Source organism: Micropterus dolomieu, linkage group LG02 (genome assembly GCF_021292245.1).
Source record: "Micropterus dolomieu isolate WLL.071019.BEF.003 ecotype Adirondacks linkage group LG02, ASM2129224v1, whole genome shotgun sequence".
NCBI classification, from domain to species: Eukaryota; Metazoa; Chordata; class Actinopteri; order Centrarchiformes; family Centrarchidae; genus Micropterus; species Micropterus dolomieu.
The window spans coordinates 12603222-12630592 of NC_060151.1; the positions used below are offsets into that span (position 1 = coordinate 12603222).

At 41.5% G+C, this 27371-nt stretch overlaps 1 protein-coding gene across 6 annotated transcripts in view; it reads left to right on the forward strand.

Moving 5' to 3' along the window:
• The first annotated feature begins 10515 nt into the window (after positions 1–10515).
• Positions 10516–27371, forward strand: part of atp2a1 (ATPase sarcoplasmic/endoplasmic reticulum Ca2+ transporting 1) — a 24258-nt gene continuing 7402 nt past the window's right edge. Inside the window, exons 1-19 of one of the 6 annotated variants that reach the window (XM_046074848.1) lie at positions 10516–10655; positions 10765–10901; positions 12203–12220; positions 12764–12846; positions 15185–15289; positions 16248–16386; positions 17787–17867; positions 17966–18051; positions 18601–18756; positions 18843–18984; positions 20243–20409; positions 20542–20630; positions 20737–20839; positions 20954–21085; positions 21177–21302; positions 22124–22342; positions 22474–22585; positions 24748–24971; positions 25081–25301. In XM_046074848.1, coding sequence (XP_045930804.1) covers positions 10784–10901; positions 12203–12220; positions 12764–12846; positions 15185–15289; positions 16248–16386; positions 17787–17867; positions 17966–18051; positions 18601–18756; positions 18843–18984; positions 20243–20409; positions 20542–20630; positions 20737–20839; positions 20954–21085; positions 21177–21302; positions 22124–22342; positions 22474–22585; positions 24748–24971; positions 25081–25301 — 2321 coding nt within the window. In that variant the 5' untranslated portion in view covers positions 10516–10655; positions 10765–10783. Of the gene's footprint in view, positions 10660–10764; positions 10902–12202; positions 12221–12763; positions 12847–13991; positions 14128–14201; positions 14366–14685; positions 14705–15184; positions 15290–16247; positions 16387–17786; positions 17868–17965; positions 18052–18600; positions 18757–18842; positions 18985–20242; positions 20410–20541; positions 20631–20736; positions 20840–20953; positions 21086–21176; positions 21303–22123; positions 22343–22473; positions 22586–24747; positions 24972–25080; positions 25302–27371 lie in introns of those variants that run through there. The other 5 variants (XM_046074840.1, XM_046074857.1, XM_046074875.1 and 2 more) reach the window with 5 other exon arrangements.

Consider the following 27371-nt stretch of genomic DNA (forward strand, 5'->3'; position numbering starts at 1 on the left):
TGTTTCTCCAGCCCTGTGCACCCGGTCATTCCCAGCTTGCCCGCGCTCAGGCCCGTATATGGCAGGGCCATCCGGCAGGGGAGCTACACCGTTAAATATACTCTGACGCTCCAAGAATGACAAACTCCTCCAACCAACCTGCCAGAAAGAGATGCACCACAGAGCAGAGGGGTTCTAACACACACATTGGGCACATGTACTCATTGCCTCATTAGCATAAGCATTTTCTGCAGCAGTTCTTCAAAAATGAAGAGCCATCTGTGAGGTGCATTCAGGAGTGTTAAAGAATCAGAATCAGCTTTATTGCCAAGTAGGTTAACACATACAAGGAATTTGGTGACTAGGTATATTTCCAGGGCCTTAGGCAGGATATTAGAAATACTAGGCAAACTAATGCACTCCCAGCAACCCCAAACCATTTTGAACAGAAACCAATTTAGAGTTTTGCTATTTCACTTATCCATTTAACTTTTCCACTATAATTTGTTTATTTCTTCATCTTCTTTTTCAACATGAGGTCAAAATAACGTGTTAAAGTCATCTCTTACCGCCAGGAATAACATTTGGGGAATAATTCTGATGCCTTTATTTTATAATTATTGCAATGGTCTAAAACATATTGAGTCAAAAATGTGTGCCAACGCGTGTAAATTTCAGAATGTAAACTTCCCCCTAAGTTGCTTAAACCTTCAAATCTTAAGGAAAAAGGACATCACCTCAGTGTCATCAATAGTGGCTACAGCTCTGTTAGTTTGGAAATCTTGGCATCTGTAAGGCTCTGTACGTGTACAAGTTCAAATTAAAGGTCCCATCTGAAGAATCAGTGAGACTGAAGAGGTTAAGTATTTATGTAATATTATGTAATTATCTGACAGAATTAAAGCCTGTGATAATACACACACCTCATATCATCACTTTGATCTACTTTAAATTGACTATAATTTCACAGCAAAGCCAGACTAGTTTCCAAACTTCTTGAGAATACATAAATCAAAGAGATTTAAATGTGTAAGACAGGCAGTGCAGGAGCTGGTACTGAGCTATTTGTTGATGTCATAAGTCTTATAAAAGACTGGACAGACCGCTGTCAACAAAATGTGTTGGCTCTGCTTCATTGCAAAGCCCAAGCAGATCTTCTGAGGAGGAAGTGGCTCTTTATCAGTTTCTAGTCTCTCCTTGGATCAGAGAGAGACAGGAGGGGGGTGCCTGAGATTTGGTGACATAACAGAGCAACACGAGAGCCTTGGAGTGTGTCCTCACTTTATGTTCTCAGGGACACACTTACTTAAGAGAGTGCCTGGCCTTGGTTTGCTTCCAGGGACAGGGAGGGAGCTTTCAGACAAGAGATTGTTGGCATAGCAGGAGATTCACACATATAAACTGGCTTACTATAGTTATAAAAGCTTCCAGAGTACAGTTTCACATTTTCAATTTAGGTTTGTAATGAATAAAAAGGTGTGAGTGACTTAAACACATGATTATTTTTTTAAGCTAGAGACTTTTATTACTATCACTGACTACATTTACATGCACAGGTGAGAAAGATAATGTGTTTACATGTGTTGCATTAGAGTCTAATTACTCTAAAATCAAGAGTGCATATTTTCAGTAGTCAGAGTTCATAACAAAGGTGAACCTTGCAGAGAAAGTAATTAAGTCCTTCCATCAATTGCAAATTGGTGGTATTGAAGCCTATAGGGGATTATGTTAAAATGAAAATGTAAACTTGAAAACAAAATGTAATTTCACAATAGCATTGTAATGTTCCACATATTTTATATATTTGTCATTTTATTAAAATATAAAATTAATGCAATGCAATGCAATAATCCAATTTGCATTTTGTGTGAGGGTTCTTTGACGATCAAATAAAAATGGAAAAGCTGTTTGATATTTAATTTTAATGTTATTGAGATACACCTGTTAAGAGAGTTAAAGTCAAGGGAATCACAGAGATTTGAATCACAGAGTTATTGCATCCGCCAATGGATGGTTTTCTGACACGCCAGCGATGTCCTCGATTTTTACTCCTGTGTCGAAAATTGTGGAATTACATTTTTGTTTTCAAGTTTATGTTATCGTGTTAATATAGTCCTCTATAGGCTTCCATACTTTTGTCAGTAGCAGAGAGTTTAATTTGCACCGTCACTTCACCCCCTTGTTGCCTTTTCGATGCATATATGAGAAATCTCCAAAAAACATGGACAGCTAGGGCTTGAATGACCAAAAGAAAATGTGTTAGAAATGCTGATAGTCAGATTTTGTTACCTTTGGACAGAGCCAGGCTAACTGTTTCCCCTGTTTCCAGTCTTTTGCAAAGCTAAGCTAATCGGCTGCTGGCGGTAGCTTCACAATCATTGTACAGGCGTGAGCGTGGTTTCATCTGACTTTCAGAAAGGAACTGAATAAGCTTATTTCCCAGAAATGTTGATCTTAATAATTTATCCTTAAAACAGGAAACTGGGTTTGTTGAAGCACGTTAATACGATCCATATATACATTTATTGTGGCAGAGACCTCTACTGGCTGTATGACTGTAGCAAAAGAGGAAGCAGGGTGACATATAAGTAGCGAGGAAGTCTGCGTAAGGAGGTGGATTGGATGGATGGGGTGGATGGGTGGGTCAAACCCAGGACTTTTAAAGAGGAAAACAAGTTCCATGTTCCAAGTAATGTTGAGTTATTTCGCGTTTTAAGATAAATAGCATTACTGACTTCTGTCATGTGATTTATGTCACTCGACTTACTTAACGTATTTTAACCCAAACCACAATGTTTTCCTAAACCTAACCAAGTTAGTTTTGTTGCCAAACTATGACCGCTTTACGTTAACCACATCGTCAACCGCTTATCCTGCGTACAGGGTCACGGGGGGCTGGAGCCAATCCCAGCTAGCATCGGAGGGCCACACATAGACAAACAACCACTCACGCTCACACCTAAGGACAATTTAGGGTCACCAATTAACCTAGTCTTTGGACGGTGGGAGGAAGCCAGAGCACCCGGAGAGAACCCACGCAGACACGTACTAGCAACCGGGGTTTGAACCGACGACCTTCTTGCTGTGAGGTAACAGTGCTAACCGCTGCACCACTGTGCAACAACAGTTATTTCTGAGCGCTTTTCATAAAAGAGCAGGTCTAGACCGTACTCTGTGATGTTATTTACAGAAGCCCAACAGTTCCCACCAAGAGCAAGCACTAGGCGACAGAGGCAAGGAAAAACTTTCTTTTAAGAGGCAGAAACCTCGATCAGAGAGAGAGAGGGAGAGAGTGAGAGAGGGCAAGAGAGGAACAGAGAGAAAGAGAGAGAGGGATGGCGGGAGAGAGAGAGGGGAGGGAGGCAGCCTACACAATATACACAAAGGTACAGACAGTAAAGGTGATGTTGCTATAGACTGAATGAAAAATGGTACAGATATTTATAGTAGTGTTAATGATAATAATCGTAATGTTAATGATTATAATAACAATAATAACAATAGGACTAGTAACAATAGTCGTTGTAGCAGAGGGTGTCGAGTAGGAACACGGGGCAGCAGGTGACCCGCAACCCCAGATCCAGACTCCACAGCTCCAGAGGCAGAAAACCTGCAGGAAGTGATAGGAGGAGAGAGGAGAGGGACGAGAAAGGACAAGACTACGGGATAGGGAAGAAGTTGAGTTAGTAACATGCATTAATAGGATGAGGTTGCATACAGAGGGAGAGAAAGAAGAGGAGAGGAAGCTCAGTGTATCATAGGAAATCCCCCGGAAGTCTAGGCCTTTAGCAGCATAACCATGGGATGGTTCAGGACTCACCTGAGCCAGCCCTAACTATAAGCTTTATCAAAGAGGAAAGTCTTAAGCCTATTCTTAAATGTGGGATGGTGTCTGCCTCCTGAACCCAAACTGGAACCTGGTTCCACAGGAGAGGAGCTTGATAGCTGAACCCTCTGGCTCCCGTTCTACTTTTGGAGACTCTAGGAACCACAAGTAACCCTGCATTCTGGGAGCGCAGTGCTCTGGTGGAGTAGTAAGGTACTATGAGCTCTTTACGTCATGTGACGTACATAGCGTAGTTGAGGTTTGGTCGCCTGTCGCTGGACTGTTAAGAGAAACACTCATATGTGTTTTTTTGGGAGGCATTGACAATGACCTGTTTTGTTGTTTAGGTTGGAGGACTTGTTGGAATAATCTGGTTACAGCAGTGCATATAAACACTGTACACATTCATCGCCACCTTGATGTAACCTTCAAGCCTCAGAGAAGCATCTAGGGGGGTCTTCGGCTGCAGGGTGTCACATTCTCAAACCTCCCTGAAAGAACACAGAAATTCTGTCATTGTGTCATAACTGCCTGCCTACATGCCCACTGCACTATTTATACCAGAGCACAACTGCTGCTATAGGTACAGTTACAGTGGGGTACTTCAAACCCCAGCTGCTCAGCCTCAGCTAATAATACAATGCAGTATACGCACTACCTACCTACACACACACACACACACACACACACACTTTTGGCAGTCACCATCCTCCCTCAAAGTGCTTCCTGTATCTATCACAGTGATGAGCAGCCACAGGCAGGCAGTCCTGACGGGGCCCACCTCCCACAACATGCCACCTGCCAACAAGTACCTCACACACACTGGTTACATCACGACTGAGCCTGTCCCATCCCAGCTCCAAATCATTATGCACATAATCATTTGAGGGGTACGGAGGATGTGGAATATAACTGCAGGATGTTGGCGTGTGCACAGTCTGCTGTCCAAACTAAACAACAAACAATAAAGGCAAGAAGATAATTAGGTCACAGTCAGAGAGTTAAAGTCATATATGAGCTAAAACAAGATGGCCACCACAGGTCCTTCATATTTTATGTCTTGAAATAGTAATACACAATGTATGTAGGTCAGACACACAGTGCCTTAAAAAAGTAATCACGTTGTCATGTTTTACTGTCTACTGGCTTTTTTGACAATGATCAACAGACATTTCTAAGTATCCAGATAAAGGTGTGTATATACTACAATCAATTGAAACCCCTTGACTTACACAGGTGATCTCCATTTACCTATGTGACCAATTAATGTCCTATTGAAGGAGGTGAAAAACAAGTATTTTGTATTTCATTTCCGTAATTAATTCACATCACTTTATATTGATCTGTTTTCACTTCTCCTGTTGAGCAGGATCGAAAAAGACACATTAAATATGCTTTGTAATACACTAAAAACATGAAATTATCCAAGGGAGTGAATGCTTATTACTTGTATTTTTATAGGCACTATAATGTATGTGTTTGCTTTGTTGTTTTTTGTTTCAACAGCAGGTGCATGTATCTGACAGGTGTTACAAAGTTTACGACAGTCAGTTCTTTTAAAATGAAAGTTAAACTGTGTTTATTCTGATCTATAGCTGCAACAATCAATTACAGTTTTTTACAGTCGCTAGGACACATTTCCCAATACTTAGGTCACTTTTTCAAAGCTCTTCACACAGTGAGCACAACAGAAGTATATGTGGGCCAAACATGAATTCTTTTCTCACTTTGACACAACAACCGCCAAAACTCTGTGTACTTACAGGCCATTTTGCACATGCTTACCGTTTTCAAAACTGTTAAACTTAAGTTCAAAACAATAACTGAATAAGACAGCAGTTTGCTACAATTCTACAGTAATATTTTAATTAAATATATTGTAAATCTAAATTTAAATGCTATAAAAACAATTGGACAAATGGACCAACCACAGCTGATTCTCATTGTAGATGAACATCTACACAGGTGTTACTCTTTCATTTTCATTATAAAAGGTTACAACTGCTGAGTAGTTTTGCATTGTGATGTAAACATGGACCCAGCCAGAAATAGAGAAGTGGCTGAAAGAGGAAGAAGAGTGGCTGGGAGGGGGTGAGGAATACGTATGCGTGGTGGAAGAAGAATAAGAGGAAGATCAAGAGCTGTAGTCTCAGATGAGATCAGAGCTACTGTGATTGATCATGTAGTAAATCATGGTCTCTCAATGAGAGAGGCTGGTCAGACAGTGCAGCCAAATCTGCAACGCTCAACAGTGGCATCTATTGTTAGAGTTTTCCGGCAAACCAACAGGTAACTTGTATTCTGCAAGGGCATTTGACTGAGTTGCACATTACAGAAGTAAATAGACTTGTGTGTAATTGCTTTTGCATTTCTGCTTAGGACTCAACGGTTACCTCACACAGGTGGGAGAGGAAGGATGTTCACTGATGGGCAGGAAACTGCCATTGTTGTTATGGTCATCAGAAACAATGGCATAAAACTCACTGAGATTCGAGACCGAGTCTTGGCAGACAATGTTACTTTTGCAAATATTCACAGTATAAGCATAACAACTATTTCTAGAGTCCTGAAAAAACATCAGGTAAGGATGAAACAGTTGTACACTGTGCCTTTTGAGAGGAACTCTGAACATGTCAAGCAACTCAGAAACCAATATGTCCAGGTAAGATCACAATAAAATACAGAACTGTTTTTGAACAAAACCATCACACACAAAGACAACTTTTTAGGTGGATTTATTTTAGAGAGTCATGGAGATTGTGGATGAGGCGGGTTTCAACTTGGCCAAAACACGGCGATGAGGAAGGAATGTGAATGTGGGAAGAGAGCCACAGTGGATGTCCCGGGCCAGAGGGGTGCCAACATTACAATGTGCGCAGCAATATCCACTGATGGACTGCTGTTACACAAACCACTAATTGGGCCATACAACACTGAACGTCTCGTTGCGTTCCTGCATGATCTCTATGGAAGGTTTGTGCTTGGTGAGGAAAGGGATGGAGAGAGAAGAAATCAGCCAGTATTTATAATTGTATGGGACAATGTGGCATTTCACCACTCCCGTGCAGTCACTGAGTGGTTTGCAGCCCATCCCAGAATGGTGTCACTTTTCCTCCCACCTTACTCTCCATTCCTCGACCCCATAGAGGAATTCTTTTCCTCATGGAGGTGGAAGCTTTATGACCACCATCCACATGATCAAATGTCCCTCCTGGACGCAATGAATGCTGGATGCCTGGACATATCAGCAGAAGATTGCCAGGGATGGATCAGGCATGCCAGAAAATTCTTTCCTAGGTGTATTGCCCTAGATGACAGAAGTGATGTGGATGAGAACCTGTGGCCAAATGGAGAAGACCGAGTAGATTAGCATTACTATTCTATCTGTATCAGTGAATGGTGTGTATACAAATTCTTGTATTTTGGAATTACTCAGTGCAAAAAGATTAAAATTAATAAAAGACATAAAACATATTGAAGCATTCTGCATCATGTCTGATTCATTCCAGTAACATATATTGCAGTGAATTATAAACAGAGATGTGTCCTTGTTTTACACATGAAAACATTGTATAATGCTACCTGTTGTTAGTGTTTTTTAGGTCATTGTTTTGTGGGTGACAAACTGTGTTTGTTGTCTGTCAACCTTTGCCAGTGTTCTGGAAGAATGAGTTGATTTGAGACATGTATGAAGTGATTTGGTAGTTTTAGTGCATTTTGAAAGTGAAATGAACTGCTGTGCCGAGCTGAAAGTTGGTTGTGCTCACTGTGTGAAGAGTTTTGAAAAAGTATTGGGAAATGTGTCCTAGCGACTGTAAAAAAATGTAATTATTTGGTTGATCGACACAAAATTCTGTATTTTGATACTGGATTCATCGTTTCGGTAATTTCTTAGGCAAAAATGGCATAAATCCTTCTCCAATGTGATGATTTTTCTTTTATATAACTATAAACTGGAAATCTTTGAGGTTTTGGACCATTAAGCAGACAAAACAAGACATGTGAAGACGACACCCTTCAATCTGAATACGAATAATGAGAAAGTTGAAGCTTTTTTAGATGACAAAGCAGGTATGTAAAGTTCAAATGAATTGACATGCATGATACCCACCTAATCACTCTTTCCAAGTAATGATCCCAAACTAGTATTTGAAGAATTGCCTTTTCAGTGTGCAAGAACACTGTGTGTGTGTGTGTGTGTGTGTGTGTGTGTGTGTGTGTGTGTGTGTGTGTGTGTGGTATTATCACTGCTGTGTTTTATTAGCATTAGAGCGCGGTGCTTAGGATGAGCCACAGTAACCTGATCCCAAATGGAGATTGAGCTAAATGTCAGTGAGCCACCTTGAGCTTTGCACTGCTTCAGTTGGTAGAGAACAAAATCAGAGCTTAAAGAGAGGGAATATTGGACTCACATTTATCAGGTGGCCAGAGACACGACTCCAAATGAATGCTAATGTTGCTCTGTAACTGCTGGATGTGTAAATAAGCAACAGTTTGCTGACAAGATCCTCATATTAACTTGAAAGGTGATGTTAATGTTGTGGTCACAACATGTTTCTGCTGCCCCCAAGTGGCCAAGGTAACAGGGCAATAATAGTTGTTATTTTTAACTACATTATCAGTAATCTGTCTCTCTCAAACTGTTAACATGCTTTCCACAGCAATAAATGGGGCTTAAGTGAACTGAACCCGCATGCTGTTCATAGATCATAAAAGCCTGCCTACCTCTCCATGATTCTCTTCTTCACCCAACACTACTCTTCTTTTTTCCTTTCTTCTCACTCCCCCTGCTTTCTTCGTGTCTGTATGTGTGTTTGTGTAATTATGAAGGCATAACTATATCTATATCAGGCCTTCAGGACTGTGCAGCAGTGCAATCCTTTACTCCTTTTCTTCACGTGGCATATGCATGTGTTTCCTCTGTTGGCTGCCCCACCACTGCTTTATCCTTATGTCATTGTTCTTGTTCTCCCTCTGATAGTTATGATATGAAAAGTCAAGAAGTGGAAGAAGAATTCAGGTGATTTACTTAAGTAAACGCACCAATACAAAAGTGTAAAAATACAATTACAAGAAAAAGTTTTAGACACTGGTTTAACATGTAGCAATGCATTGTCTTTTATAAGCTTATATAGTGATTTAATATATAATATTAATTTGTAAAGAAATGAGCTGTCAGATAAATGCATTGGAGTAAAAAAGTATAATCATTTCCTAATTGTGAAGTAGAGCTATGAGATAACATAAAATGGAAATACTCAAGTAAAGTACCACAAACCTGTTCCAGTACTTGAGTAAATGTTACTTTCCACCAATGGAAAAGTCTTTGTTTTTTCGGGAAATATTGATACTTGATACTCATCCGAGGGCCTTCTTTTGTTCTGACTGACTGGTAGGGAATCTTCCCTATTTAACCTCTGTGGGGTCGTTATCCAGGTTTGTTAGTGCTCCTGGCTGTTGTAACGACCGTCGCTGTGGTCATTGGAGTCACGTGAGGCTAAACGTGAGTGTTCAAACTTCTGGGAAGAAATGAAAGGACAGCATTGTTAGTAGTGTCTCTGGCAACCTAACCTGTTTAGCGACGGTCTCTCTATACTGGCGTGCATGGCCTCTTTCCAACCACCTGTCCTCCCTGTCTGGATTATCAGAGTAACTCAGGGATATTTTCACCAAACATACCACATCCCTGTGTGTTGTAAACCCAAGAACACGCAAAGACAGATACTTTTCCTTCCAAAAGACATCACACCCAAACACACGAAAATAAATCTACTGTATGCTGTCCAATGCAGTGAGGAATGCACATACCTGTACATTGGGGAAACTAAACAACAACTACACAAACACAAAGCCCAACACAGAAGGACTCAGTAGTTTACTTACTTACCTATGCAAGGATAAGGGACACTCTTTTGATAAACACAATGGACAATTTCTGGACGGAGGACAGATGATTTGAAAGAGGAGTGGAAGAGGACATTTACACCATAATAGAGAGACCATTTCTAAATAGGGAAGGAGGGCTAAAACACCACTTATCCCCCACTTACTTCCTAGTAAAGTGAACAAACAGCCAGGATCATTAACAAACTGGTGCCATCAATCACCTTAATAACAACCCCACAGAGGTTGAATGGGGGGATTCCCTACCCATCAGTCAGAAGTGAAGCCCCTCGGCTGAGATGTGAAACTTCAAGTATCTTCAACCAAGTGCAGTTGCCCTTGATTTTAACCTTCCTTGGATAAATAGGACCTGGATGACTGATAATCTTCACAGACTTCTCTTGTCCTTGATACCAAAACCATACATTGTTTTGACATTTTTGACATTTTATTGATTCACTTGTTGAGTGTCCCCGAGTCCACAAACACGTGCACACACATGCACAAAGTATTACCCTGTCATGTGTTCATCAGTGTCCCCTACCTCTCACTCAGAAAACCTTTATGATGCCCCTCCTTGTTGTCCTGACCATGCATGTTTTCTAATGCACATCTTATTTCCAGCTCGCCGGCCCGCAGACCCCTCTGCAGTTGTTGCCCTCTCCCACCCCCCACCCCCGCCTATTCTTTACCACAGGGCCATCCCTGCCCACCTATTTGTGACGTTCTCAGCCAATGAGGGGTGAGTTCAGGGTGAGCAAGCACCAATGAGGCCACTTTTTCATCTGTATAAAACTTTTCAGGACAGTTTGCCGGTTTGCACTTTCTGTCAGTCCAGGGCTCCGAGAGGAGAGCAACAGCCCAGAGAGAGAGAGAGAGAGAGAGAGAGAGAGGGGTTAGAGAGAGAGCAAGTGTGAACTCAGGGGGTTGCCAGTTTTTAATCCTAATCCCACACTTCAAGAAAGTGGTCGGTGAATGAAGTCTCAATTGTTTTAACTTTCAGTATCAGGCCAGCTGCATGGGCCACTCAGACTGATGTAAATGTTTTCTGTGTTTTCTATCTTTTTGTCCTGAAGCCTCTCCGTTTCAGCGAGGATGGAGGTCGCGCACACCAAAGAGTCTGGGGAGGTTCTGTCCTACTTTGGCGTCACTGAAGAGATTGGCCTTTCGCCTGAGCAGGTTAAGAAAAACCTGGACAAGTATGGCTTCAACGGTGAGGGAGAGAAAGAAAAAAAATGGATGGACGGTTGGATGGAGCATTGGAGAGTGGATGAAAAGAGTAAATCCAGGAGGAGGAACAAACATGTAATTTCACTGGATTTAGTTTGGAAGAGAGAATGGAGGGCACAGATTGCTGTGACTCTATTTGTATATGGTAGAGACACAGTTTACCTGAGAGGTGTAGCAAGATAAAATGTCAGAGATACTAAGAGGAGGAGAAAGAGAAGGTGAAGGAGGAAAAGTAGTGGGACGACCACTGAATGACGATGGATGAACTGGCACTGTGTGTGACTTTTTCGCTGATGGTCTAATTAAGGGAAACAAAAGGGGGAGTGATGTTTGTGGAGCAGGTGCATAAGAGTTTCAGGTTTCTGACAATCGGTACTGGCTTTAGTTCAGATTGAAGATTCTGTATTTATCTTTTATTCCGACACTGAGTGAATTCAAGCATGACAGCTCAATTCAAGGTCAACTTACTTACTTGGTTATAGTAGTAAGTAGTTTCCATCTGCTGAGGAAGGCAGAATGTGTGGCTGAAAGCTCCCAAAAAGGCTTGTAAGTGGACCTTGAATTCAGATTTTTGTTGTCAAACTGGGTAAATTTAGTCTCCAATCTGACATGAAAGAAATTACCTTCATCATACAGGCCGTGTAAACCTGTTATAATAGAAGAAGCGCAGGTGTAATAAATAAGAATCGATGGCTCTGTTTCTAGAACTGGGACACCTGCAGCAAATGGAACAGAGCCATCGTTAATGTTATTAATTACACTTATGATTTCCCGTCTATGACAGGTCAAAATGTCTACCGTTAAAAAGGCCTGTTAGTAACAAATACCTGCTGGACTAGAGCATCTTACACACAGTATAAAGTATAAAGTCAAAAGCAGCTTTGTGAACAATGTTTTTACTGTTTTACTTTCACTTTTTACTGTCTTATCGTTGCATTATTTCATGCTCAGCAGATTGCTGTGACTCTATTTGTGTGTGTAGCATCTCAGCTGACAAGTGGATGTTGACAGCGTATCATCAAACTAGAACAACAGAGTGGTTAGGGTCATTGTAAAGGTCAGTTAATAAAGTCACTATATTTGTGTCATAAACTGGCAGAGGGACAAGGAGGCCTGAACAAAACAGCTGCTACGCAACATTAATTAATCACTTAGTTCATTGATGGATGTTACATTATAGTTTCTGTAATGTGATGTTCAGGTTGTTGTGTTTTGATTCCTTAAACATTTTACGTGGCGTGCAGCTACGCGTTATTAATACTGTTTGTCTCTCTTCACCCACAGAGCTGCCAGCGGAGGAGGGTGAGTCTACTTTACGCCTTAAACACCTGCTTTTCAATCATTCATGTCCTGTTGATATCAGAGTGCATCTTTTAACTGTGCCACACAGACACACCTGTCCCCTCACTTCCTGTGATGACACGTCGTTTATTTGACACCTGTCATTGGCTTCTTGCTCTGTTCCACCAGACCAGGCCATTCAGTTTTGGTTGTTGTAAACCCAAACTTGCATTTTAATGGTCTTCCAGCTGACAGTCCTAAATACTAAGAGAGCTTGAACACCACAAAGATAGCTTAATGTGAAGTTGTTGAAGCAAAATAAAGTACCACTTACCAAATATGTATCCTTGGATGGATCACAATCAATGTTTTCTTCCTACTTAAACCTTACTGGTTAATCTATCTTGTATGCAAAAGCTTATTTATTATTGAGATTCAATTTACATTACATAGTATTGTAACCATTTATCAGGTAAATATGTAAATATATATTAACATATACACCAAGGAAATACACAAATGACAACACCCTTGAATATGTGATTTATTTTTTTTTTTTAACAGGAAAGAGTATCTGGGAGTTGGTGGTGGAACAGTTTGAGGACCTGTTGGTCAGAATCTTACTGCTGGCCGCCTGCATCTCTTTTGTGAGTTTGCTCACTTTCCCCTTAACAATAGATGTGACCAGCATCTTTCCATGAGTATGAAGTGCTTGGCAAATAAAAAAGCCAAGACAAGAAGAACAAATGAAGAATACATTATATAAGTTAAAGTTCACAACTATTGCTGAACAGTTTGTAATAGTTGTAATAGATTAAATGTATGTTAAGAACATCAATGGTAGAAATTGAAGCCTGAACCTCAAATTTGTTTTTGCTTTTAGCCAAGATTGTATCTTTGAAATTTCAGTACAGTTTCTACCCATCAAAACCCTGCGTTTAGCATGTGGAAGTTGACCAATTGGAAGGTGGTATCAAAAATTAATAATAATAATTAATCATTCAGCTGACGCTTTTATCCAAAGTGACTTACATTTGCTATATATATCAGAGGTCACTCACCTCTGGAGCAACTAGGGGTTAAGTGTCTTGCTCAATAACATATTTGAGGATGTCGCAGTAGGTCGCGGTGGTAACTGAACCCTGGTCTCCCACACCAGATGCATGTGTTTTATCCACTGTACCATCACCACCCCATAGACCACTGTTGTGACCTTGCTCTCACCCATCCATAACATGCTCATAGGGACCACCAATCCGATGGAAGAGCTGCTTGAGAGGCAACAAAGTCATATATTAGCTGCTCAAAGAACAGAAAAACAAAAAACAAACACAAAAAGAGGTAATTTCTTGTCACTAAATGTGGTTTGATAAACTCCTAGGAATAAAAGATTGCAGATTACAAAAGTGCACATTCAGGGACAATAACGAACCTGACAGTGACGTGAGAATAACTGCATCTTCTCTGACCCCTCTCCTGTTTTCTTTGTGATTACACACACACACTCATTGGTCCACAAACACAGCATGTGTATCGCTGAGTTATTAAATTATATTTGGACCCATGTCCTCATTCTCTTTTACACAAGGAATCCCTCTCTCTCTGCCTCCTCCCCCTCATCTGTTGCTCTCTCCAAAACAGTTTCGTGGAGGAGAGTAGGCTGGACACATTGTCTTAATCCTCTATCTCTGCCCTCTGGCCTCCCTGCACAGCTGTTACTATGGCCTTAGAAGGCCTGGCGGCTCTGTGTGCGAAATAGAGAGAGCAAGATAAAGAGAAAGGCAGAAAGAGAGAGTGTGTGTGTGGGCACATATGCATGGCAGGAGCTTTATTTTAAGAAAGTCTCAAGCCAGGACGAGAAACTGTATCCTTGGACAAAGGTCAGGGATGGAAGGAACGAGGGATGGCTTGCAGCAGCAGGAGAGAGTGTGAGATAGAGGGCGGCGGGGTGGTGGGGTATTGGGTTGCACAATGGCATTGTTTGTTACAATGACAAATGAGAGCAATAGATTCAGAGTCGTGTATGGTTTCTAAAAGGGAGAACACTAAATACTGCAAATACACGGTCATCCTATTCATACACAGAGGAATGTCCTGCCACTGTGACGTGCTGACAGGACCTGACGCTCTTTCTGAAGATCGATTGTGTGTTTGAAGAGAAGTAAGGTGAAGACAGACTGGAGAGTGAGCAGCAGAGCCTATTTCTGGGAAAGGGAGGGAGAAAAAGATGTGAGATGGAAAGCAGGCTAATGTAACACACAGCAGGTTATGATGGCGATGAGCGAAAAGTTGAATCCTACAAGATAAGGACGGGATTCTTCTCTTCTCTCTCTTTCTGGTTGGCTCTGTGCTCTGCTGGCCTGCAACTAATCTGTGTCAATGTCAACACGAAGCCTTTCCAAAACAGACCTGCGTTAGTAACGTGGGTCTCCTGTTCACAGGGGCGCACACGTGTCAGACTATAGGTTTGGAGAGGAAAAATTTCGCACATAGGAAGTGCAACAGGTGCAAGACACTATAGAGAGTATCAAAGGCTACAACAGTAATACTTCACTACTCTAAGCAAAAATGAAAAGATTAAAGTTTGTGATTTATAAGTGAAGACTTGAGTGGTCACAATGGCTCTCATTCCCATTTGCATGCAAATAACAGATGCAGAAATGCAATATTTGAACATTTGCTATTATTTGCCCTTTCAAATGTGAGGACTTGAAGCTTTTCTCTGTTTATATGATTGTAAATTGGATATCTTTGGACATCACCTTACACTCTTACACCTTAAACGAAATGATTAATAGTAAAAATTATTAATAATACGAGTAATATTAGTAATAATTAAAATGAGTGTTGGCTGCAGTCCTAATGTTGTCCATGAGTGTATGATTGTTTTTACCATATTAAGTAATAAAGGGATTAAAGGGATTAAATAGCCTACTATTTTTTTTTCAAATTTACATTCTAATATTTACTTTCTGTCTCTTTCAGGTACTGGCTTGGTTTGAAGAAGGTGAGGAAACTGTCACTGCCTTTGTCGAACCCTTCGTCATCCTCCTCATCCTCATTGCAAATGCTATCGTTGGAGTGTGGCAGGTCAGTGAGCACACGCACACACACACACACACACAGGAACAATTGCAATCACAAGGACACATACCTGTCCCTGAATACTGTCTTTTACACACACCTAAATATACTCTTATACCTAGTAACAGTCACACACAATAAATCACAGATGATAGTGGCCTGCTCAGGTCGCAGTCTGTGTCCTTTACTGTGAGCACACGCTGCTTTCAGAGCAGCGGCTGAGAAGTGCAAGGGAATCCAGAATGAGCGGCCTGACGTCAGCAAGAGGTGAAAAGGTGAAAGGGTAAGCCAACGGCGGACTGAGACCCGCCCTGCCTTGAATGCTCAAAGTGCAGTCTGCTTTGATACAATCCACACAGTAAAAATACAGAGGGACTATCAGGTTACGCAGGCCTAGGGTGTGTGTGTGTATGTGGAAGGGGGGTTCATATCAACCCAGCGACAGTCATTTGGAAACTATGTACAAGGATTCACACATGGTGGGCATGGGGGAGAATGGAGGGAGGGAGGGCGGCTGGCATCAGTTGGGCTTTACACTTCGAGGCGGTCGAGGGCAGCCTTGGAAGAAATCACAGAGTGAAGAGAACATCAGCCTGTTGTTCAGCAGACAGAAACCTCACACTGCAAAACACATGTGGTAGTCACTGAAGATATAATGTCAAACAATTATCATAAACATTTATAATTTTTTAAACCATAATTTAACAACCACAACAATCACTCAAGTGATGTATTATTGTGTTTGTTCTTCTTTGAGATATTGACAAAATACATTGCTGGAATATTGCATCTAAGGACAGCATTGCATGTTATTGAGAATGTGGTGGGTATATACATATATATGACAGTGCACAAGAAGAGGTGACACACTTGCAGAGTTTGTCTGCAGTTGGCATGATCCGAGAGGTCATAGCACCAAAATGACCATATTTCATGTTTTGTTCTGTGTGTATTACTGCGACAGGAGCGCAATGCAGAGAGTGCCATTGAGGCTCTGAAGGAGTACGAGCCTGAGATGGGGAAGGTTTACCGGTCGGACAGGAAGAGCGTGCAGAGAATCAAGGCCAGGGAGATTGTTCCTGGTGATGTAGTGGAAGTTTCTGGTAAGATTCCCAAAAGTGGAGGGCTTTCTTTTTCCCGACTTACCTGCTGTATTTACTCAAAGTGCATTCTGCCACTGAAATTGCTGTAGGAATTTGGCTACAGCAGCAATCTTCAGGGTCACAGAGTATCTTGGTGTGGGAGACATCATTGTGGTCAACTCCTAAAGAGCACAACAGTCTCAGCTCACAGTTAAGATCATCAGAGCATGTTAAAATAAGGACAGTGCACAGACAATCCGTAATTTCAGTGTTTTGTAAAAGCTGCTGTATGACAAAAAGCAATCTATATACATTTACTTAAAGTTATAGGCCAACTTACTGAAACAAACATTCATGATCATGCAGGCAACACAGCTATGTGGAAATATTAAAAATGGAGCTTCTGGTCTGTGTCTTTTCTAGTCAGGAGACAAGTTAGCAAAGGAAGCAGCAGCCGACACTGGGAAATTTAAATGAACTGACATTGATAAAGTCTTGCAAAAGAGTGGCTCAATCTGTATGTAAATGTCAAATCATACGTATAATGCATGGTAAGGTGGATCCTACATACTAGGAATATAATAAGACTGAGGACACACTTTAACTATGTAGCACATCCTAATAATTAAGCCAGAGGTCATCTTTGTGGCTTATCCAAGACTTCTCAACCTTCAATCTAGATGGCGATTTACAAACTCACGATCAGTTCAGAATACATTTGCACCGTGCACTAGAAAACAAAAAGATAGCTACAGTTTGCGTGTTCAGCCTGATCTCTTTCCTGACTTCTAATTTAGCATAACAATGAAATCAAGTTTCTCAGTTTCCTTTAGCTTCTCGGCTCATCAGCTCATATACTTTGAAAGAATCACATGCGTGTGTGTGTGAGAGTACATAGCTGCCGATGTCCTTGAGAATGAACAGGGGCCCTTTTAAGGCAGTCACAGAAAAAAGGGGTGGAGGGGAACTGAAGGAACTTGCTGTGGGAAGAAAAAAAACAAGCTTGAGTATAAATACACTTAATATCGACGGCCAGACTCGCTCCTCTGTCTCTCCCTCTCCCTCTGTTTGCTGTACACCTGTTCTTTTCATTTCATGATCTCCCCAAGGTCTCCCTCTCCCTCTGTCTCTGACTGTGGTATCAGTTTTCAACAACAACACTATCCATCCAGAGTGCTAAAACCAGTCAATCAACCCTGCCCCCTCTCCCTTCCTTCCTGCTTCCTTCTGTAATACTGCAGTTAGATTGACATGAATCTGTTTGTACTGTAGTTCTGCACAAAAAGCAAAAGCTGCTATATAAATAAATCATTTAATGCTGAATGGACTGAATTTTGAACTTTTGTGTGCATTTCTGTGTGTGTGTGTGTGTGTGTGTGTGTGTGTGTGTGTGTGTGTGTGTGTGTTTGTGTGGACACCAGTTGGTGACAAAGTGCCAGCAGACATCAGGCTCATCTCCATCAAATCAACAACCCTGCGTGTGGACCAGTCCATTCTCACTGGTACGTGTCACAGGACAGGTGAACAGACAAAAAAAAAGATGTCTTTGAAATCTGCTTCCTTCCCTGACCACCCTTCCCAAAACCTGTGTCTCTTATAGGTGAGTCTGTCAGTGTGATCAAGCACACTGATGCTGTTCCAGACCTCCGAGCCGTCAACCAGGACAAGAAGAACATGCTGTTCTCTGTGAGTCTTTTTTTAATGCGTCTTGCCCTGTTTTGCCATCGCTTGGCTCTTCCTTTTAAACCTGATTGTTTCCATCAGACCTGACAAACTCTCCTTGCTGTTCATTCTCCTAAACATTTTTCTTCTCAGCCTTAGTGCAACTGCCCCACTTCCTTTACCAAATAAATATTTTTCACAGCAGCAACCATCTAGCAGCTCTGTGAGGCTAGCAATTTGCCACAGTGCTTTAAGCTATATGTTAATGCCACCAACATGCTCACACAATGGCAATGCTAATGCTGATGTTAACCAAAGATAAGGCTACTGTACTCAGCGGAGGCTGATGGGAATGTCATTAGTTTTGCTAATTTTTCATTATAAAACAAACTATTTGACAAATCACATTTTTTACACAATGAAAAATCAGGAGTCAGGATGATTCATCTTTTGGGACCATGACAAAATTTCGTGCCAATTCATCTAATAGTTGTTGAGATATCTTGTCTGTTGTCCAGACTGACCAACTAAACTTCTAATACATTTCTCCCTCTCTCTTAAAACTCTGTTCAGGGCACCAATATCGCAGCTGGAAAGGCCACTGGTATTGTTGTTGCAACTGGCGTTGCCACTGAAATCGGTAAAATTCGTGACCAGATGGCTGCCACTGAGCAGGAGAAGACCCCTCTGCAGCAGAAACTGGACGAGTTTGGAGAGCAGCTCTCCAAGGTGGGTGAGGACAGATGAAAAGGTTTTCTGAAAATGTTTATATTAAAGCTACATCTACAGTCTCACACATCCCTGTGATTGTTCAGGTCATCTCCCTCATTTGTGTGGCTGTGTGGATAATCAACATTGGCCATTTCAATGACCCCGTCCACGGAGGATCCTGGTTCCGTGGTGCTATCTACTATTTCAAGATTGCTGTGGCTCTGGCTGTGGCTGCCATCCCTGAAGGTAAAACCCCAGGGATTCATTTCCATTTGGTTATCGAAGATTATCATTCTAAGATTCATCTTGTGCTGCTCATCTATGTGATGCTGTAGCTACCAGTTCATTAAAAATTACATGAGGGCCATTGGCTTAGGATTTACAACTCATACAGTACTATACACTTTATTAAAGGAGAAACTCCACCGATTTGTGACATCACTTGAGTCCGTGTTGGTTGGATTGAAGACTAAAAGTTTAAAAGTGAAGAAAAATCTGGCATTTGGAAATGTAGTGACCAGATCACCTGCTTGAGGCTAGAGACTCAAGGCCGTGTTAGCCGCTACTAGCATAACACACCAACCCAGAATAGTACAAATACTTAAATCCACCTTCATTCATTTTTTTCCTTTATTTTTGGTGGCAGGGTTGGACAATCAGCTTTTTCTGATATCCTCCTAAAGGATATTTTTTAGCAGGTGCAGAAGCAGCTTATCTAGTTTCTCTTAACTTGGAGAAGCAGCTGTGTGTCACAGACAGGAAGCCAAACAACTGTTGTCTTCTTGATCTAATTCTTTTGGTCTCAACACAGCTCCAAGAATAGATGAAAGTTAGAAAGACAATTGGTTGATAAATCAAGAGCTTGCAAACTCATCTGTTGTGATTAGGGCCCTAAAAATCATCAAACTCCTACACTTGAAACAGCTAATTGTCTGCCGCCTCAATGGTAGGCCTACCTAATAAATATTCTGGGACAGATACAATCTGAGATTTGGAGGTGCCCACATTCCTCCCCATCACACCACAGTCAGCTACACACTCTGCCAATGCTCATCAGAGGCTACATTGTGATGATGTCAAAAGGACAGCATCATCTGCAAACAGATGCCACATAATGTCACTAAACTGGACACTCTCCAGACCTTCACTGCACCACTGCGAGAGTTGATTTCTGCCAAGAATCTGAACACAGATCTGACTGAGTGGCTTGCAGCAGCCCCCTCCAACAGGAATACCTCGGAGAACACAGTAGTTTGGGAGTACTCCAGCTGATGTGTGAACGGCTACGTAGAGACCAGCACTATTGTCAGCCTGCCCAGTGGCAGAGTCCCTGAAGTCCTGGTGGTTTTAAACATAAATACCAGATCATTGTTTTTTGTTGCGTGGTTCTTTGGCTCAAGAAGTTCCTCTTAATGTTTAGTCCACCTTCCCAACTGTTTGAAAGCAATAACTGCGTATTTCATTCAATACCTCTCTGCCTAACCTGTCTCTCCATCCATCGCAGGCCTGCCAGCCGTCATCACCACCTGCCTGGCTCTGGGAACACGTCGTATGGCCAAGAAGAACGCCATTGTCAGAAGCCTGCCCTCTGTGGAGACCCTGGGCTGCACCTCAGTCATCTGCTCTGACAAGACCGGTACCCTCACCACCAACCAGATGTGTGTAACTAAGGTAGGTTCATACTCACATGTGCAAGGTCACACATGGACAAAGATACTCACATTATTTTCCAATTCAGAAAGTCTGCTGCTGACTACAAATGAGAGCAGATCTAATTCAGGAATTGTGTTTGTTTCCATGCAGATGTTCATCATTGATAAAGTCGACGGTGACGGTGTTTCCCTCGGTCAGTTTGACATCTCTGGCTCAAAGTACACCCCAGAAGGAGAAGTGTAAGTGTTAAAAGAGTTCAAAGATAATGTTATAAGACCATGTGAACACCATAATGCATTCTTGGATGGATGTTGACAAAATATTTTGTCAATCTTTTTTCACTAGTACAAGGAATGGAGTGTCTACAAAGTGCGGACAGTATGACGGACTGGTTGAGCTGGCTACCATCTGTGCTCTGTGCAATGACTCTTCTCTGGACTACAACGAGGTCTGCAGAGTATTCAGGACATTTTACGTTAACGTTTATGACATTTAAGTATACACATACCACACTAACAATTTAAAATGTACTTTCTTTCTGTCTTATTTTTTCATAATGCAGTCCAAGGGTATTTATGAGAAAGTGGGTGAGGCCACTGAAACAGCCCTGTGCTGTTTGGTGGAGAAGATGAATGTGTTCAACACTGAAGTGCGTGGCCTGTCCAAGGTGGAAAGGGCAAATGCGTGTTGTGCTGTAAGTCCACAAAATATTCCAATATGGGCAAAATGTGATTTTCGACAGTCTCAAAGTGGTCAAAGGGAACTTTCACTTTATTTTCTAACAGGTGATCAAGCAGCTGATGAGGAAGGAGTTCACCCTGGAGTTCTCCAGAGACAGGAAGTCCATGTCAGTTTACTGCTCTCCTGCCAAGTCCGCCAAAGCTCCTGTGGGAAACAAGATGTTTGTCAAAGTAAGTGTATGACACAGAACATACAGTATACAAAACACTCCATTAAGCCAAAAGCAGACAACAAGACTACAAATCAACAGCCTTACTAGCAGCTCTGTGAGGATGTACTCAGGATCAGAAATGCTTTGAGCTAAATGCTGAAATTGCAGCTCCCAATGACAATGCTAACATGCTGATGTTTAGGAATAATGTGAACCATGTTCACCCTCTTAGTGTATTAATTCAATTAAATTTTATTTGCATAGCGCCAATTCATAACAAAAGTTAATGCATTGCATGTTAGCATGCTAACATGTGCTACAGCACTACACACAAAGTACAGCCGAGGCTGATGGAAATGTTATTAGTTTTACAGTTATTTAGTATTACACTAATCCAAATTTTAACCAAAGTCACCAAAGTTATTACAATTTATCCTGAGGGGGGCATGAATGTCTGCATGAAATTTCATGACAACCCACCTAATAGATGTTGAGATATTACAGTCTAGACCAAAGCGGTGGACCAACTAACCAACACTGCCATCCCTAGAGCCTTACGGCTCGCAAAATAAAATCTTTCTGGTAACACTTTCTATGAAGGTCATCGCTATAATGACTTATGCATATATTTATAACACGATATAATGCATCCATAAGACATTATAACAGTTGTTATAATCACTCATTGTCATTATATCGTGTTATAAATATATGCATAAGTTATTATAGCGATGACCTTCATAGGAAGCGTTACCATATTTCTTTCTCTCAGAATAGAAATGACATGATAATAAAACAGCCATCCAAGATAAAGTTCAACATTCAAAACTGTGTCAACAGGGTGCTCCAGAAGGTGTCATTGACCGTTGCACGTACATTCGTGTGGGCACCACTCGTGTACCCCTGACTGGCCCAGTCAAAGACCACATCATGTCAGTCATCAAAGAGTGGGGCACCGGGCGCGACACCCTCCGCTGTTTGGCACTGGCCACCTGCGACTCACCTTTGAGAAAGGAGGAGATGAAGCTGGAGGACTCCACCAAGTTTGTAGAATATGAGGTGGGTGACTGAGGACGGATACAGACGCATTAAGGCGAAATTAAAGAAAAGGATAATACTGCAGTAGTTGCTGTCCTGCTTGAAAGTAGCTCCAAAGGACACTAAACCTTTTGCTTTCTTTGTCTCTCCAGACTGACTTGACTTTCGTGGGCTGTGTTGGCATGCTCGACCCTCCTCGGAAAGAAGTTGTGGGTTCCATTGAGCTGTGCAAGGCTGCTGGCATACGTGTCATCATGATCACTGGTCAGTACATGTATTATATTCAGTATCTTTTTTCTTTTGCAATTTCTTTTGACAATACAGAATTTGTTTCATGACAGCACCCCCCCCACACACACACACACACACACACACACTCATACACATACCTCCACCTCCATCCACATTGCAAATTCACATCACCACCAATATAAACATTGTCAAGTAATAAAAACAAAATGAAATACACAACAAAACATAACCTGAGAGACTTTACAAAGGTGAGAACCTACACAACATACTATTACAGCTAATTATAGCTTAGGTATTGATTCTACATCAAGTCTGGATCAATCGATTGCAAATTGGGTGTCAATATAGCTAATATAGTATTCCCATATCTTGATGAACTGGTTATATCTCTTTCTCAGAACATATGATATTTGCATTTGCATTAATTCATACCTGAGTATCATTTATAACAAGGAAAGCGGGCAATCTGATTACCATGTTAGAGTTATGCATTTTCTTGCAACAGCAAGTACAATCTCTGGGATTGTTTACTAACAGTGTTGCTACTGAGATTAAGATCAGTGACCAAGTAAACATAACTCAGGCTCTAATGGAAAGGAGAGGGCATATGGAGTCATAGAGGGCATAGTATCACACAAGTCATTCCAAAAGTGCTGTAGTTTCAGATATTGCACTGTATTTATGTAACTTCTGAGATAGAGCCAGTGAAGAAAATTGTAGTGAAAAATTCTGAACCTCAAATTAATGGTTGCACAAATACTGTCTTCACATATATTTCCAGTACCAATGACGATGATCACCAGTGTTATTCCTGAAGAAATTCTTTAGTTGGAGATATTGTAAGAAGATATGAACAAAATCTTATTAGAAAGTGATTTCTAAGATATATTTGCACGGTGTTGCAGTGGCACTGTCGCCTCACAGCCAGAAGGTTGTGGGTTCAAACCCTGGTTGCCCTGACCTTTCTGTGTGGAGTTTGCATGTTCTCCTTATGTCCGCGTGGGTTCCCTCGGGGTGCTCCGGCTTCCTCCCATCATCCTATGATATGCAGGCTAGGTTAATTGGTGTCTCCAAAATTGTCCTTAGGTGTGACTGGTTGTTTGTCTCTGTGTGGACTGGTGACCACCTTTTGCCCGATGTAAGCTGGGATTGGCTCCAGCCCCCCGCGACCCTGTACACAGGATGAGCGGTTGACTATGGATGGACATGTCCTCCCTGTACAAATTTCTCTAAATTAGTTATTCTTTTTTCATGCAGGGTATGAATATCCTGCTATCAAAAACTGAAGGAGCATGAGCAACAACAATTCGCCACAACACGACAGCATTTCACCACAACACGACAGCAATTTGCTACAACACTACTGCAATTCGCCACAACACCACAGCATTGGTGAGACAGAAAAGGAAAGGGTAGATACGTATTTGACACTGATCCTCGTCCTGATTGGTTGCCTATCTCTGTCCGTCATTTTGTAAAGCATCTGTGTCTGGTTGCTAATCTACTGCAGTATCTACCCTTTCCGTTTCAGTCTCACCAATACTTTGGTGTTGTAGTGAATTGCAGTAGTGTTGTGGAAATTTGCGGTCGTGTTGTGGCAATTTGCGGTCGTGTTGTGGCGATTTGCTGTAGTGTTGTGGCAGAATGCTGTCGTGTTGTGGCTATTTGCTGTAGTGTTGTAGCTATTTGCTGTAGTGTTGTGGCGAATTGCTGTTGTGGGGAATTGCAGTTGTGTTGCAGCGAAATGCTGTTGTGGTTTGCACTTCAGGGCCACCGTAGTTTGTTGACCAAATAATCTGCAAGTTTACACCAGTTATTCACAAAATGTATTGTAAGGGGATTTATCATTTTACCTGCAACATTTTTGGAATTCCATTTGTATATATGTTGCATGCAATGTTTTCACCCAGTTCAAATAATTATATTTGGGTCCAGGAGGGGCTCAATGATATTCAAACAAAGACCAAACAAATTACATTTTGAGTTTGGGGGGACAAATCGAACTTATAGCAATCACAGGTTGGACAGGTTGGAGTGAACAGTGAGCATGAAAACAGTGCCTTTTGGATGAAATTAGTAGATGTGACTCCTATACTCAGTGGTTAAATCTCATTGTATAACAAATCAAGCCTAACAGAAAGGATCAAATCTTTTCATCATTTCTGTCCCCCCAGGTGACAACAAAGGCACAGCTGTGGCCATCTGCCGTCGCATTGGCATCTTCTCAGAGGATGAGGATGTCACTGGCAAAGCCTTCACTGGTCGTGAGTTTGATGACCTCTCTCTATATGATCAGAAGACTGCTGTCCGAAATGCTGGCTGCTTTGCCAGAGTGGAACCGTCCCACAAGTCTAAGATCGTTGAGTTCCTGCAAGGCTTTGATGAGATTACTGCCATGGTGAGAAGAAAGGACTTGTTGAGTCCCTTGTGCTTAAAATTGAATGAAACAATTTGACTCTCAGTTTAACACATTATTCCTCTTCATTTCCCTTCTACCCTTCACCAAGACCGGTGATGGAGTGAACGATGCCCCTGCCTTGAAGAAGGCGGAGATTGGCATCGCCATGGGCTCTGGCACTGCCGTTGCCAAGTCTGCCTCTGAAATGGTCCTGGCTGACGACAACTTCTCTTCCATTGTGTCTGCCGTTGAGGAGGGCAGAGCCATTTACAACAACATGAAGCAGTTCATCCGCTACCTCATCTCCTCCAATGTAGGCGAGGTTGTCTGGTGAGTACACGTAACTTGTGTAGATGGAGAGATGAGGTCTAAAAATGGGGAAATGTACCATTCACAAACACTACAGTGTAATGTGGAAAGAGGAGAACTCTCAAAAATAACAATGATATAAGACAAAGAGATAATAAATGTCGGTCCAAAGTGGAAAGCACTGACAGAGTGACTCGTGAAAGGAAATTTCATCAAAAACACTTTCTAAAATGCATATGCATCATACATAAGCAGTGAATTTAATCAACACCTGTGACCTTCACAGCCACGAACAGCCTTTCCTTCAGCAATTTGCTTTATTTTCTTGTGGATTATTCATTATTTATCTAATTATCAAAAGTAGGCATACATTTTTTTTTTTAAAGAAGTCATATTATGCTTTTTGGCTTTTTCTCTCTCCTTTATTGAGTTATCTGTCTTTTTTTGTGCATTTAATATTGTTTGCAAAGTGAAAAAGCCCAAAGTCCACCCCAAAGGGAGTTCCCATCTCCCACAGAAAACACTGCTCTGAACTGCCTGAAAACAGCTCGTTTGTAGTCCAGCTGTTTCCCTTTCAAGCGAAATGCGCCTCATATAACGCTCGCCAAGCGGCTAGTCTGACACAGCCTCAAAAACACCCGTGGAAAAACACTGAGCTGCAGCACACACCTCTTCTCCCTTCCAAACACTAGCTACCCTCCAGGCAGTCAATGGATATGTTTTTACTGTGATGTAGAGACAGAGCTCGGTTAAAACTTTATGGATGAAAGATACATTTGTTACAGATTAATAACTCACCACTCTGAAACTCTTGCTCCAGTCCATTTTACTAAGTTGGTTCTCACTGACCCACCCTTCTCTGCTTTTGATTGGCTAGTGGTCCTCAACTAGGAACTGCGCATGTGCAACTCCCAACAAAGATCATTTAGAGGCAAGATGTGTCACTCCATTGCTAAAACGAAGCCTTCAACACACAGGTTGAAAAGAGGAGCTGCAGCAATGTGCAGTATGACAAAAATATGTTGTTTTTTGAAAATTAAACCATGTAACGTTTTTCACTTGTCATAGGGAAAGATCACAATGGCTCCCTTCCTCCAAGAGTTCCAGTAAGCGATGACAGACAGCAGGCACAATACCAGCACCGGGTTGCACCAACAGTGCTTAAGTTAAGTTAGGGCTTAAAGTCAAGACTAGACTCTTTGTAACTACTAGCTAGTTTGTAACTAAATCAGCTACAAAAATTGGTAACACCACGACTACTTGGGGCATAACTTCATTTGTTTAGACTTAAAGTCATAACTACGGCAAGTTGCCAATCAATGATCAATGAGTTAACATACTGGATTACTGTGGTGCAAAATTACATGCAATTAATGATGAAAAATGCTGTGGGTCAGAAAAACATCTGTTTTACCTTTATTGGGTATAATTCTGTGACATTTTATGATTTACACCTACTCTGGGGCATGTATATCTATTTAGTTGTTACTTAGAATTATGTTGTAACTTATATATGTGGTGCAAACGCTTTGATTTTAGCAATGCATCAATCACAACTTGGTAATAATTTACATTATAAATAGGCAAAGTTTGAACTTACACAAAGCTGGTGCAACAGGCTGCAGGACCCTGAAACCAAAGCAGCCATCATTAATTGTTTTATTTACACCTGTGCTTTACCTGCTGTGTCACTGCCCTATAAATTACTGGCAGATGCTTTTATCCAAAGTGACTTACATTTGAGAAACAACATACAAGCATCAACAAAGCATCAAATACAGTACAAGATCTACAACTGACAATAAATACTAGTAAGTGCTAATACCACATATCGTTTCAATGGGGTAAATACCTAGGGAAAGAAGTGAGAGTTAACAAAAAAGTGCAATCAATACAAGATAACTGTAAGGGGATAGAAAAGAAGAGCACAGGAATGTTAGAGGTTAGGAGTTGTTAGAGGTGTTATAAGAGGAAGTGTTCTCGGAAGAGATGAGTTTTCAAGAGCTTCTTGAAGTTAGAGAGGGACGCCCCTGCTCTGATGGCGTGTGGTAGCTCGTTCCACCATCGTGGTGTCACAGATGAGAATAGCCG